General features: G+C 42.7%; 1 protein-coding gene across 7 annotated transcripts in view; it reads left to right on the forward strand.

Annotated features, from left to right (window-relative positions):
• Nucleotides 1–15,012, forward strand: part of LOC125461272 (receptor-type tyrosine-protein phosphatase T) — a 1,279,761-nt gene that overhangs the window by 1,236,046 nt on the left and 28,703 nt on the right. For all 7 annotated transcript variants that reach the window (XM_048549829.2, XM_048549830.2, XM_048549831.2 and 4 more), the window contains one exon: nucleotides 3,051–3,167. In XM_048549829.2, coding sequence (XP_048405786.1) covers nucleotides 3,051–3,167 — 117 coding nt within the window. The remainder of the gene's footprint in view (nucleotides 1–3,050; nucleotides 3,168–15,012) is intronic.

The following is a 15,012-nucleotide window of genomic DNA, read 5'->3' on the forward strand; positions in this document are numbered from 1 at the left end:
GGAGGAGCCATTCAGCCCCTTGTATCTGTTGTACCATTCGATAATGGCTGATTTGATTATCATATATGCCTGCATACCCCTGAGATTTTCTCACCCCCCCAGCTTACAAATAACCAATGTACCCTGCATTAAGAACATCCAAGGATTCTGCTTTCAGCACTTTTGGAGAAAAAGAGATCCAAAGACTCCTGACGTCTGTGAAAAAAACATTTCTCCTCATCTCTGTCTTAAACCAGTCTTCCTATAATGTCACCTTCCCAGTCGAAAATAGCAAATATTAAAATTATTCCTTTAAACAGTCAACAGAGATTGATTGAGTTGATGCAGTGTGGAGCTGGAGGAACACAGCAGGTCAGGCAGCATCAGAGGAGCAGAAGAGTTGACATTTCAGATCAGGGCCCTTCATCAGAACTCCAGTTCCTCCAGCACCACGCTGTAATGACTTTGACTTCCAGCATCTGCAGTTCTTGCTGTCTCCCAGAGATTTGGATGACATAGGATTATAGAGGGTAGAATGTAGCAGCAAGCCAGCAGTGCACTTAAATAGTTGTGTCTAAAAGTAACGACAACATTGAATCCCTAAAAGTGTGGAAACAGGCTAATTGGTCCAATACGTCCACATCACCCCTTCAATGACCATCCCATCCAGACCCATCCCTGTAACTCTGCATGTCCCATGGCTAGTCCACCTAACCTACACACCCCTGGACATTACGGGTAATTTCGCATGGCCAAACTACCTAACCTACACATCTTTGGACTCTGGGGGGAGCACCTGGAGGAAACCCACACAGACACAGGGAGAATGTGAAAACTCCACACAGACAGCTGCCAGGGTCCCTGGTGCTGTGAGGCAGCAGTGCTAGCCACTGAGCCACTGTGCCGCCCTAAGCTATGATAAGGGTTTCAGCAGCGGATGAGGTGAGATGGGGGATGGAGGAATATCTGGCGATATTTTAGAGGTAGAAATAAGCAATTTCAATGATGGAGCAGGTATGTGATTGGAGCACATTCTGGGGTCAATTATAACTTCAAAGTTATGAACAGACTGGTTTGGTCTCAAATTTTGCCAGGGCGAGAGACAGAGTCAGCAGTTAGGGAGCAGAGTTTGAAGGTGAAACTGAAAACAATGGCTTTGGTCTTTTCAGCATTTATTTAGAGGAAATTGTTTTCATGCATTACTAGAGGTCAGGTAAGCAGTTTGATAATTTAGTAATTGTGGAGGAGTCAAGAGAAAGCAGAGTTTGAGCTGTGTGTCAGCAGCGTACTTGTGAAAATTGATGTTGTGCCGTAACATCATGTCATAGAAGGGCTGTAATAGATGGCAGAAATCAGGGATAGATCCTTGGGGTCACCTGAGATAAGAGTGAAGGTGAAGGCGAGAGGAAGAAGCAACTATGGCTACATTAGGTAGAAAATGATATGGAACCACATGAGAGCAGTCACATACAGTTGGACTCAGCATGGAGGTGTCGAAGTGGGATGGTGTCGTCACCCATGCCAAAGACTACAAACACATGAATGGGGATGTTGTATGTGCAGCTAAACTGAGTCTAGCCTCACCATGTGGTCAGTTTGATGCCATCATCCTCTTTAGAACATAGGGAACTACAGGGCCTGGTTAGTCTAGTGTGGTAGAGGAAAACCACTTACTTGTCGAACTATAAAGAGGGTGTAACATTGAACAGTGAATGGTTATTTTTAGCCATTGTTACAGATATGAAAATTATGGATTCTAAGAGGATGACCTGGATATTAGGCCTTACTCCCTTACACCCTCACAGTACAGAGTTTACCGCTTTTCTAGCAACTTCTGTTTTTGTTCCTGATTTACAGCATTCGCAGTTCTTTTGGTTTTTTTACTAGTTTAGATGGAATAGGTTCAAGGGGACTGGCATTGGGTCTCATGGACAAGATTAGTTCAAGACGGCATGAAGCAAGATAGGGAGACAAAATAGAGTGGAGTTCAAGGCTAAGGCTGAATGGAGAAGTAAAGATATTTTGGTCAGATGGACTTGGAGAAGGGAGTGACATAACAGAGGCAGCAGGTCAGATGGCCTCAATCTTACTGACAAGCAAACTGCATCCATCACATTTATTGTGGGAGAAAACACTGAAGAGGGGATTAAGAGGATAGTTTACCAGAGAAAAAAGAAACCAGGAGTTATCTTTTCATTCCAGGATGAACATTAACATATGAGACTCTGACCCTTCAGTCCTTTATATTGTTCAGCCAGATCAAGCAATTAATGTTTAAACCAGTCGTCCACCATATCTATTCAAGTCTGCATCCTTTGTACTTAATGGAGTGGAGATGGGAGCATACAAGCGAAAGCAGGCAGGATGAATGAGAGTAATGATTTTTGTTGAGAGCAAGGGCATAAAAATTAGAGGTGGGGGCAATTGAACAAATCAATCCTATCCAAATGTTGTAGTAAATGGACACCAAAGGTGAGAGAGTTGGGATTTTGAAAGTGTAATCACAAGTAATAGGAGAGTAGTTTTTTTGTTTTCCCCAAAGTTGGATTCAGAAAGAGGCCGGATTGGAGTGTGGAAAAATGATGAGTGGAGAGTGACAGAAGAAAATTACTTATCTTACCCGTGATTGATAGAAAGTAATTAGAAAGACTGCATGAGCTGACAGGAGGGCATCAGTGCAAAGTATATTATTTGTCTCCTTTTACTCGCTGACGGGATTCTAAGCTTGATAACCAATGAAGAACAGGATACAGGATTCACAGTTAACTGCCAATCTACAGAAATATCAAACATGATTAATGTCTGTGATATTCGGATATGCCAATTTCATCCAGACTTCAAGAAGGAGCCCCTGAGTAGTGACCATGAGAAACAAGTTTCCGTTTTAGTAGGTAAATATCAGAACCGGACTATGGGCCTACACATCAATGCCACAGGATTTCCGCTCATACGCTCTGATTTTTTTCATGAATATTTAGAAATTCAGAGACTTAGCTTTTGACAGCCATTATATGAATGCTCCTTTTTGTTAATTCAGAGACAGCACTTATTTTTTTCTTGTTTTGTTCCAGGTGAAATGCTGCAGATATTGGCCAGATGATACTGAGCTGTATGGAGACATTAAAGTAACACTTGTGGAGACAGAGCCATTAGCAGAGTATGTTATACGGACTTTCACAGTTCAAAAGGTATGTAAAGTTTATGTTGCTTGAGCCTGATGAGACTGAAATTCGAAGCCCACAACTATGTGGTAATGTCTGAAACGAAAATGACACTGCTAGATAGTACAGTAAATATTGATTCTGGACTTTTATTTTGTACATTTTACTTCTGGAATACTGAATAAATGCCTGCAAATAAAATAATCAAACTGATACCAAGTAATAGTTCCTGTGTGGAACATTCAAACTGTCAATGCAATATTTAGTTTTGAGATATTAGGTTGCCCTGTGTAACAACACTGGGAAAATTCACTCTTTAATGATAAAAAACATAGAGGCATAGAAAAGTTATGGCACAGAGAGACGTCATCAGCTTATTGTATCTGTGCAGCCAAGAAAAGAATTCTCACCGCCCATTCTAGTTCAACCTTCCAGGACCTGGCCCATGACCTTGCAGATCCAGTCCCTTTAAAACAAAGTTAGGATTTCTACCTGCACGGCCAAATCAGGCAGCAAATTCCAGAAGTTCACCAACCTCTGGGTGAAGAAGCTTTTCTTCAAGTCCTCTTGAATTTTCCAATCAATCACCTTGAACTCCTAGTAATTAGACTCTCAAGTGGGGGATACAAGTTGTCACTGCCTAACTTATTAATTTTGTACACCTAAATTAAGCCAACACCCTCTATTCTGAGGACAGCAAACCTAGCCTATTGATTCTTTCCTCAGCTATAATTTCCAAATGTGGCAATAATCTTTTAAAGTTTGTCTGTGGACACAACACCAACTGTGACCCACCTAGTATTTTATGCACTTTCAGTATTATGCTGCAGATTTTTCATTCTATACCTCATACAAGAAAGGAAAACATTCCATTTGCCTTCTTTCTGCCTTGTCTACTTGTCCTGCTGTATTCAAGGGCCAAGGAACATGCACTTCAAGATCTCTCACTTCCGCTACCCTTACAATATCCTTTTATTTATTGTATATTCCCTTGTTTAGTTTGCCGTCCCCAAATGTATCATCTCACAACTTTCTGGATTAAATTCAGTTGGCTACTTTTCTAGAAATGACATGAATAATTTGTAAACTACCAAGATTAGATAAACTGGCTTTTAATTATTTGGCCTCTCGCACACAGCCTTTTTAAACAATGGCACAACATTTGCAAACTTCCAATCTTCTGGTAACTCACCTGTGTCTCGTGAGGATTAGATCTGATCCTTAGAGCATCATCTTTTCTTTCCGGGCTTCCTTGATTCGCTTGAGTGACAATTCTTCTGGCCCTAATGATTTATACAACTTTTAACATTGTCAATCCTTTTCTCTTAAATAACCCTTCCCCTATCTAATAGTGCAGATTTCTCCAACCTAACTAGTAAGTTTGTTTTATCACTTTCCTTTGTGAAAACAGACAAAATACTCTATAAGACTTCTGCCCAGATCTTCTGTGCCTATGCATAAATTACTATTTACATGTGACAGGCCCTTTCCTTTCCTTAGTTATCCTCTTGCTTTCAGTGTACTGGATAAGCATATGGACGTATATGGAATAGTGTAGGTTAGATGGGCTTGAGGTCGGTATGACAGGTCGGCACAACATCGAGGGCCGAAGGGCCTGTACTGTGCTGTAATGTTCTATGTTCTATGTTCTAACACATCTTTGGATTTTCCTTGATTTTACCAGCCAAATTTTTTTTCTCATCCTTTCTGTGCTTTCTTACTTCACCCCTGAACTCTCAATGCGCTAGGCTTTCTACAGGATTAAAATTATACTGACTGTCGTAATCTTTCTTTTTCTTTTTTATCTTACACTGTATGCTTCTGGGTAACCAGGGTGCTCTAAATTTGGCAGTACTCTCTTTTTATTCGTAGAAACATGTCTGAACTGTGTCTATAGAAACTTGGGTTTTAGATTGCCTCCACTGATTTGTAACTGATTTTCCTTCACGTAGGTATATTGAACCTACATTCACTAGATCATCACTCAACTTCACAAAATATATCCTCCCCCATATAGAAATTTTATTCCTGTTATATATTTGTCCTTCTGCCATAATGATGCTAAATATAAACATAATAATTTCATTGCTGTCTCCAAAATGGCCACCCACTGCTGCTCCATTCATCTGACCAGCTTTCTTAAGACTAAAATATTCTCTTGAGAATGTGGTTCAATGATTTTGTACCCTCTGCAGCCTTCATGCTGTTCATATCCTATTGACGTTAGTGTAGTTGAAGTCTACTGAAGTCAGTAAACAATTTTTCGGAGGTCACTCTCTGATTTTATTTGATTTATCAGTGTCACATATACCATGATACAGTGAAAAGTGTTGTTTTGCACGCTTTCCAGGCAAATCATTACTTAGAGCATTACAAAAAGGGTATTAGAAAAGAACACAGAACATAGTGGCACAACTACAAAAAAAGTGCAGAAAGAGATCAACTTAATGTATAAGAGGTCTGTTTAAAAGTCTGATTACTGCCGGGAAGAAGCTGTTCTTGAATCTGTTTGTACTTGATTTCAAACTTTTGTATCTTCTGCCCAGTGGAAGAGGGTTAAAGAGTGTATAATCAGGGTAGAGAGGGTCTTTGAATATGTTGGTTACTTTCTCGATCCAGTGGGAAGTAAAGACGGAGTCTCTGGAAGGAAAGAGACAGTAGGAACTGCAGATGCTGGAGAATCTGAGATTACAAGGTGTAGAGCTGGATGAACACAGCAGGCCGAGCAGCATCATAAGAACAGGAAAGCTGATGTTTCAGGTCCAGACCCTTCTTCAGAAAAAGAAAATTCTAAAGAGGGGTCTAGGCCCGAAACATCAGCTTTCCTGCTCCTATGATGCTGCTTGGTCTACTGTGTTCATCCAGCTCTACACCTTGTTATCCCTGGAAGGAAAGCCGGTTTTCAAAATGGATTTGGCTGTGTTCACAACTCTCTGCAGTTTCTTAGATAACAAAGTGTGAAGCTGGGTGAACACAGCAGGCCAAGCAGCATCTCAGGAGCACAAAAGCTGACGTTTCGGGCCTAGACCCTTCATCAGAGGGTCTAAGCCCGAAACATCAGCTTTTGTCCTCCTGAGATGCTGCTTGGCCTGCTGTGTTCATCCAGCTTCACACTTTGTTATCTTGGATTCTCCAGCATCTGCAGTTCCCATTATCTCTGCAGTTTCTTGCTGTCTTGGACAGCGCAGTTTCTGCATGCTTTGTATGGTACATCTATTACAGTTAGTAAGAGTCATTGTGGATATGCCAAATTTCCTTAGCCTTCTGAGGAAGTAGATCTGTTGCTGTGCTTTCTTGACTGCAGCATTCATATGGTGGACCAGGATGAATTGTTGGTGATATTTACTTCTTGAAACTTGGAGCACTCGATCATCTCCACCTCAGCACCACTGACACTCTGCTTCCTGAAGTCAATGACCAACTCCTTTGTTTTTCTGATGTAGAAAGGGAAGTTGTCTTCACACTAAACTCTCTGTCTCCTTCCTGTAGTCTGTCACTGTAAGGTAAAACCCACTGCGGTGGTGTCATTATCAAACTTGTAAATAGACTTCAAGCAGAATTTGCCCACACAGTCCTGAGTGTCTAAGGAGCACAGTCAGGGGCTGAGTACAAAGCCTTGTAGGGCACCAGTGTTGAGGATTATTGTGGAGGAGGTATTGTCACCAATCCTTACTGACTGCAGTCTGCAGGTCAGGAAGTTGAGGATTCAGTTGCAGAGGGGGGAAAGCAGAGTCCTTGGTCTCACAGAATCCCTACAAGGGTGGAAACAGGCCATTCGGCCCAATTGGTTGACGCCAACCCTCTGAAGAACATCCAATCCAGACTCATCTGCCCACCTTTTCCCTGTAACCCTGCATTTCCCATGTCTAACCCACCTAATCTACGCATTCATGAACACTAGGGGCAATTTAGCATGGCCCATCTATCTAACTTATACATCTTTGGACTGTGGGAGGAAGCCAGAGCACCCGGAGGAAACCCATGCAGCCATGGGGAGAATGTGCAGCATCCACACAGCCAGCCACCCCAGGGTGGAATCAAACCTGAGCCCTTGCTGCTGTGAGGTAACAGAGGTAACCACGCAGCCAGCGTGCCACGCAGAGTTTGGGGATGAATTTTGTTGGAATTATGGTGTTGAAGGTGGAGCTAAAGTCAATAAACAGGAATCTGATTTAGGTGTCCTTGTTATTCAGACATTCCAGGGATGACTGTAGGGCCAGGGAGATGGTGTCTGCCATGGTCCTGCTGTGACATATGTGAATTGTAGCAGATCAAGGCAATCTGATATGCTCAAGTAGATGTGCGCTATTACTAACTTCTCGAACCACTTCATAATGATAGTCAATAGATAAAGATTAAACCACCAGCTCTAGGGCACCAAGCTCAATTCCAGCTTTTCAAAGGCTTTCCTTGCTGACGTTTGTTAATTCAGCATAGAACATTCTTGCATGGCTGAGCATTTCATCAGCTGAGTCTCTAAAGTACAAACAAATGGCCACATGCAATTCCAGTCTTGGAAATTCAGGGATGGAGATACAGTCAATTGAGGTCCATCTGTGTTTGTATTTCTTATTTGCCGGTTTTTCCCAGTGGGATCTTGTGGAATGGAATTTTAATATTCTGTTTTCTGGTTTAGTCAACATAAGATCTCAAAAAACCAAGACGTCTTTGTAGCAATATGAACTATAAAGTTGAGTATTGCTTTATCAACAATGAACTTTCTAACAGTGTCAATCACATAAGTAAATTGCATCTGGAAAAAGTGACTAGTATGGATGGAAAGATAAATTGTGGCCCCTTTTTCAGTTATGTTATGCCATATTAAGATCTTCTTCGTACGGTGCAAAAACAATATTAAAAGGGAGTTACCCCAATTAGCACTGATTAGCTAAATCTGCATTGATGTGATGTTTTATGTCCAATATCTGAGGGTCCTATCAAGTTAGTTGATGTGCTTTTAGACTCTAATTAGACATGTCATTATCAATAAAGTGACAAACACTTTATGTCAGCCTCCCCTATTATTTCTGCAGATGTTTGACTTCAGCACTACAAGCACAGTGTTTCTAACATGTAAGTTCCCCCATTCATGGATCCATAATGTTTGTTAAATATGCTGTAAAGACAAATAAAAGTTTAAAACGGCTGTCCAAAGAAAACAGGATTGAAAAGATTTCACTTCATAAAACTTCTCAACTGAGATATTTCAAAAGTTAATTCATTTAAGGAACATAATTCAATTAAAAATGTATGCTTCACTTTAAATAATAGACATTAGAAATGCCTATTGTAATTACAAGCATTCACATCAATTCCTGCATCACTGAGAGAGTACGTGCATTCCAATAGACCTTCCAACTTGGCATCAAATATGTTGGATTTCTCACTTACTGCTCAATAATTTTGGCCTTTGATTCCCATTTACTATAGCCCTATTCCATTCAACATCACTAGACATGGTCATCAACATCAGGACTTCTGTGGACTGTTCTGATCCCAGCTGATTGTGATACTAGACAGATCAGATCACAGAGTGAAATCTGGCATGGTAGACCATATGTTTGATTTTTTTTGCAGTAGAGGTCAGGCTGACCATATTCACAAGAGACTGCTAGTATATGTTTAACAGGGGAATTTAAAAGTTAATTACAGAAAAGAATCACAGAAATGATATTACACTTGGTAAGAGCAGAAAGAAGAGTCAACCCATCTCCACATTAAAGGTTGTTGCTTAGTGATCATAGCTATAATCAGATTCTTTCTGACAAACAGTTTTGTAGGATGTTTTCCTCTTTCACACCCCCATAGCCTTTTGCTTCTGGAGCTTCCTTCTCTCAGAATCTGTGCACTTCAGGATTTCTCCCTGTCCTGATTAGTTGGAGATTACTAATAACAGCCTCCTACCCTGTGTATTTGCTGCTGGCTCTGTGTAAATGTAAAAATCAAATCAGCATATACCACTTACCAATTATTTATCCAAGTGGCTGGCTGGTTGGCTGACTGAAATCACATGACTTTTAATAAATGCAGTTTTGAATTCAATGTTAAAAGTGACTTTCTGACCTTTAAAGAAGTCAGGCCTTTACAAAACTGGAAAAGTAAAGTCAATTTTCGTCCTCCATAGAAACCAAGTTCTCAAATAATAACAATAATATCAGCAATAATAATAGTCAGCTCACCACCTTCTCAATGGCAACAAGGGACAAGCAATAAAGTGCTGACCAGGCAGCAGTGCCCACATCCCACAATGAACAGAAAAAACCCTCATAACACTACCCACCCTCTCTCATTTGAGCCAGCATAGTAGTGTTGGGATAGAATCCCTAGGGTGTCACTTCTTTGAACTTTTAAAATGGTTTGGTGGATACTGGCAATGCAGTAATGGGTCTTATCCAATCAATAGTCCATTACTCTTCCTGTGTTCACTTCTCTGTTCTTTCCAACTGTGAAACACACACAATAACACAACCTCCTCTCTACTCTCAGAGATCTGCTTCAAGAGCAAGATCTATTTGAAGGCTCCAAACCACAAAACTGTTCAGAGAGAACCTTGTTTGTTTCTTCTTTACAACAATTTTTATTGTTGACTGAATTGTCAAACAGAAAATATGGCCTGACTCCAAGCCTATTACAATTAGCTTCCTATTTAATATTTGCATTTTAGCTATTCCTCCCCATGGCAACAACATGTCACATGGCTATTTCTTGGAGCCTCATGATTTCATTACCAGTACATCCTTTTTCAGAATGCCCTTTAGCCTACTTTGTTTTTAAAGGAATATTGCACAAAAAAGGCTTTCAAATAAAATGTGGTTCTTCACACATTTAATTAATTGGAGGATTATAGAATGGTTAATGCACAGAAGAAGGTTATTTGGCCTGTTGTATTAATGCTGATCCTCTGACTCGAAGCTAGTCTTGATCTCGTACCTTGCCACTGTAATTCTTTCCCAGATAATTATTTAACTCTTTTATCATTTCTCCAACATGTCCTCGGGCAATGAATTCCAGACTCTAACCACACTCTGCTGTTATGATCCATTGACAGACATCTTTAAAAAAAGAGACATTTGGCTGAATTAAGAGATAACAAGAACCCGGGTCTAGGCCCGAAATGTCAGCCTTCCTGCTCCTCTGATGCTGCCTGGCCTGCTGTGTTCCTCCAGCTCCACATTGTGTTAGCTCTGACTCCAATATCGGCAGTACAGACTGGTGGTAGGCTGCCTGATATTTGGCTCCTTTCCCCTTATGTGGAGATTATCCTAACTCCAACCGCCCTGAGAGGCTGACTGGTTGTGCCCAAGCCTCTGGATTGGTACCTGAGACTGCTCTTGACATTGTACCAAGACCCTCAGAGTGAAGACCATCCTCCTTGAGTTGACCAAGGTCTGCTGACAACCATGACAAACTTCCTGGCTTTGTGTCTGCACTGAATGTCTGGAATACAATATTCTTTATTGTCCCTTGTTCTCCAGTACAGAAGTACAGGAGTACAGTGAAACATTTTTACGATGGCTGCCTTTTATGGCACCATTTTAGGTACAAATCTTACAGACTAAAAAATATAGTGTTGATACACAAAAGAGGATTAAAAGGAAAGCATAAGCATTGCTTACAATTCCTGAGAATGAGTTAGGAATGAGTTAGTTCTAACATTGTGAACAGGATTTACATGACAGTCCGGTAAAGAGTTCCAAACAACAGCAGCTCAGCATGTGGCACCAGGCCCAAGTCCAGCAACTGTCCTGCATTGCACTAGCCTCCAGTCCACTCTTCACTGGTACTAAGCAGCAGCAAGGTAAGCTTCACTGTACTGTGATTCATTCCACCTTGTGCCGCTCCTAGACTTAGGATTCCCATCATGCTGTTGCTCCAGGTGACTCCCCTCCTGCCGTCACTTCGGAACTAGGGATTCCCCACCTGCTGTCGCTTCGGGACTAGGGATTCCCCTCCTGCTGTCGCTTTGGGACTCAGGATTCCCTTCCTGCAGTTGTTCTGGGTCTTGGGATTCCCCTTCTGCAGTTGCTCCGGGACTCAGGATTCCCATCGTGCCATCACTTCGGGACTAGGGATTCCCCTCCTGCTGTCGCTTTGGGACTCAGGATTCCCTTCCTGCAGTTGTTCTGGGTCTTGGGATTCCCCTTCTGCAGTTGCTCCGGGACTCAGGATTCCCATCGTGCCATCACTTCGGGACTAGGGATTCCCCTCCAGCAGTCGCTTTGGGACTCAGGACTCCCCTCCTGCTGTCGCTCCGGGACTCGGGATTCCCCTGCTGCTGTCGCTCCGGGACTTGGGATTCCCCTCCTGCAGTCACTCCGGGACTCAGGACCCCCCTCCTCCCGTCGCTCCGGGACTCGGGACTCCCCTCCTGCCTTCGCTCCAGGACTCGGGATTCCCGTCCTGCCATCACTTGAGGTCTCGGGATTCCCGTCCTGCCATCGCTCCAGGTCTCATTACTCTCCTCCTGCAGTCACTCTGGGACTTGGGATTCCCCTCCTGCCCTCGCTCCAGATCTCGGGATTTCCCTCCTGCTGTCGCTCCGGGTCTCAGGACTGCCCTCCTGCAGTCACTCCGTGACTCAGGATTCCCTTCCTGCAGTCGCTCCAGGACTCGGGATTCCCTTGCTGCCGTTGCTCTGGGACACAGAATTCCCCGCCTGCAGTCAGTCCAGGTCTCAGGATTCCCCTCCTGCAGTGGCTACAGGTCTCAGGATTCCCCTCCTGCAGTCGCTCCGGGACTTGGGATTCCCCTCCTGCAGTTGCTTCGGACTCTGGCTTTCACTCCTGCAGATGCTCCGGGACTCAGGATTCCCATTGTGCTGTCACTCCAGGACTTGGCTTTTCCCCTCCAGCAGTCACTCCGGGATTCGAGATTCCCCTTCTGAAGTCGCTCGAGGACTCGGGATTCCCTTGCTGCCGTGTCTCCAGGACTCAGGATTCCCCTCCTGCCGTCACTCCGGAACTCGGGATTCCCTCCTGATGTTGATCCGGGACTCGGGATTCCCCTGTTTCTGTCGCTCTGGGATTGGTGATTCCCCTCCAGCCATCACACTGGGATTCGGCCCCTCCATCGCTCTGCCACCCAGCCCGGCCAATATTCGCTCGGCTGTTGTTGCTCCAGGAATTCAGTGCGTGACTCAGCCCGTGCTCACTCTACTGCTGCTATGTGACACGGCCTGCGCACTCAGCTCCTGCCCGGTTTCCAGTCACAACTCGTCTCCCTTGATTTCTTTCTCCAGGTAGGGGTGGTCAAAGGTGGGGGAACCAGGAAGAGAAAAGTACTGCAAGAGGAGAAAAATAAAGAAAGAAAGAAAAAGGAGTTGGGACGGGAACTGGCGAGCAGAAGAGCTCCGACTGGAGAGTCCTATCCAGCCGCCATCATACCTGAGTAGAGGCAAGACAGAAATAATATGAGCCTCATAGTTCAGGCTGAAGGGACAAGCCACAGAAAGGCATGGCAAGCAGGGATGCTGTAAAATCCCAGATAGGTTCAAAGTGATTGAGTGCTGTGACAGGGGGCTGGCAACCAGAGCAGCAGGTCAGCAAGTGGAGGGATTGAATGATAGAACCATAGAATCCCTACAATGTGGAAACGGGCCAGAAAGGTACATGTTAGGACCAGTAAATCAGAAAGAAAGAAAGGACAGGCAAAGAGAGGTAAATGAACACAATGTGTCTTTATCAACACAAGGAGTGTTATGGGTAAGGCAGATGAACTTAGAGCCAGGATCAGTACATATGGAACTATAATGTTGTAGCCATTACAGAGACTTGGTTGAGGGAGGGACAGAACTTGCTTTATGTTCCAAGATTTCATTGTTTTAGATGAGATAGAGAGGGAGGGAAAAGACTTGAAGGAATTGTATTACTAATGATGGAGAACGTTGCATCTGCACCCAGAGAGGACATACAGGAGAGTTCATCCATGACACAATATGGGTACAATTTAAAAATAAGATGGGTTCATCACTCTAATTGGATTAAACTATCAGCCTCCCAACAGCCACCAAGAGATTTAGGAACAAATATGGAGGCATACTATGGAAAGGTGCAACAAAATCAGAGTTATCATAGTGTTTAACTTCCCCAATATTGACTGGGACTCCCTTAGAGTGTCAGACATAATCGGGATGGAATTTGTTAAGTACATTCAAGAGAGTAGCTTGAAACAGCACATGGATTGTCCTACTTGAGGAGGGATCATGCTGGACCTTGTATTGGCTAATGACCCTCACCAGGTGACTGACCTTTCAGTGGGAGAGCATTTTAGAAACAGTGATTACAACTCTTTAAGTCTTAAGATAGCTATGAACAAGGATAAAGTGAGGAACTTGCTGCAAGGTACTAAATTGGGGAAAACTTACATCAGTATTAGGCAGGAGCTAAGAAATGTTAGTTGGGAGGAGGTGTTATCAGGCAAGACTATATTTGACATGTGGGAGTTGTTTAAAGACCATTCTTTTTCTTTATTCATTCATGAGGGAGGTCACTGGCTAGGCAGCATTTATTGCCCATCCCTAATTGCCCAGAGGGCAGTTAAGAGTCAACCACATTACTATGGCTCTGGAGTCACATGTAGGCCAGACCAGGTAAGGATGGCAATTTACTTCCCTAAAGGACATTAGTGAACCAGATGGGTTTTTCCAACAATCAATCATTGGATTCTTAATTCCAGATATTTATTGAATTTATATTCCACCATGTGCCGTGGCACAATTCGAACCTGGGTCCCCAGTACATTATCTGGGTCTCTGGATTAACAGTCCAGCAATAATACCACTAGGACATTGTATCCCACACCCCATCATTCCCCGCTGGTGAAAGTTCAGGACTGGCACGTTCCAGAGACACGGTGATGGCAAGGTAAGGAATCTTTCGATAATGAGGGAGGTTGTGAATTTAGTCAAAAGGGAAAAAGAAGCATATGAACAGTTTAGGAAGCTAAAATCAAACAGTGCCTATAAGGAAAGCAAGAAAATAAAGAATTTAGAGCGCAAGAAGGGGCCATGAAATTACCTTGGCAAGTCGAGTTAAAGAGAATCCCAAAGCATGCTATAGGTATATTAAAACAAATAGACAGCTAAAGAGAAGGTAGGACCAATCAAGGATAATGAAATGGTCTTGAGCCTGGAGGCAGAGGATGTGGGTGAGATCCTAAATGAGTACTTTGCAACAATATTCACCCTAGAGAAGGATATAGGGGATGGTGACATTTATGTATGGCATACTAATATGCTAGAGCAATTTGAGATCAAGAAGGAAGTGGTCTTGAATCTCATGAAGAGCATTAAATGGAGCAAAAAAGTAGTAGTAAACTCTTTTGCCACATCCGGGTAAAATATAAAGCTGCAGTCCACAATCCAGCACAATATGCAAAAAGCCTGGCCATTTACAAGCCATAAACAAGTTGCAACATTTTGAATAAATAAACAGATTTTAAAATGGTTAATTCGCAAGTTAGGCATTTGAGGAGTATAAAAAATCCTAATTCAAAATGGTTCAATTTGCTTTCATGACTTGAATTATACAAAAAATTCAGAAGCAAAATTGAATACATAAAACATCCCCATTTGGGTTTGATATTTTCTGCAATATAAGGACAATCATCACCAGTTTGTGAGACAAGTTTATACCCACGATATGTATGTTGGCCAAATTTTGGCTGAGATTCCTGAAATACTTGAAGTGATATCTGAATTTCACAAAATGCTAAAGTTGCTTTAGTAGGGAGTTTAGCCCATGTTATGTTGTGTTTACATTGCCTGTCATTGCTTCTGCTTCGATCAGGTTATTATCTGTGAAGGTTCAATCAGTTTGAGTGCTTATCCAGGCAATACGGAGGAATTGAGACAGAGTACAGCAGGGTTTGCGGT

This window comes from Stegostoma tigrinum, chromosome 19 (assembly GCF_030684315.1).
Source record: "Stegostoma tigrinum isolate sSteTig4 chromosome 19, sSteTig4.hap1, whole genome shotgun sequence".
In the NCBI taxonomy this organism is placed as follows: domain Eukaryota; kingdom Metazoa; phylum Chordata; class Chondrichthyes; order Orectolobiformes; family Stegostomatidae; genus Stegostoma; species Stegostoma tigrinum.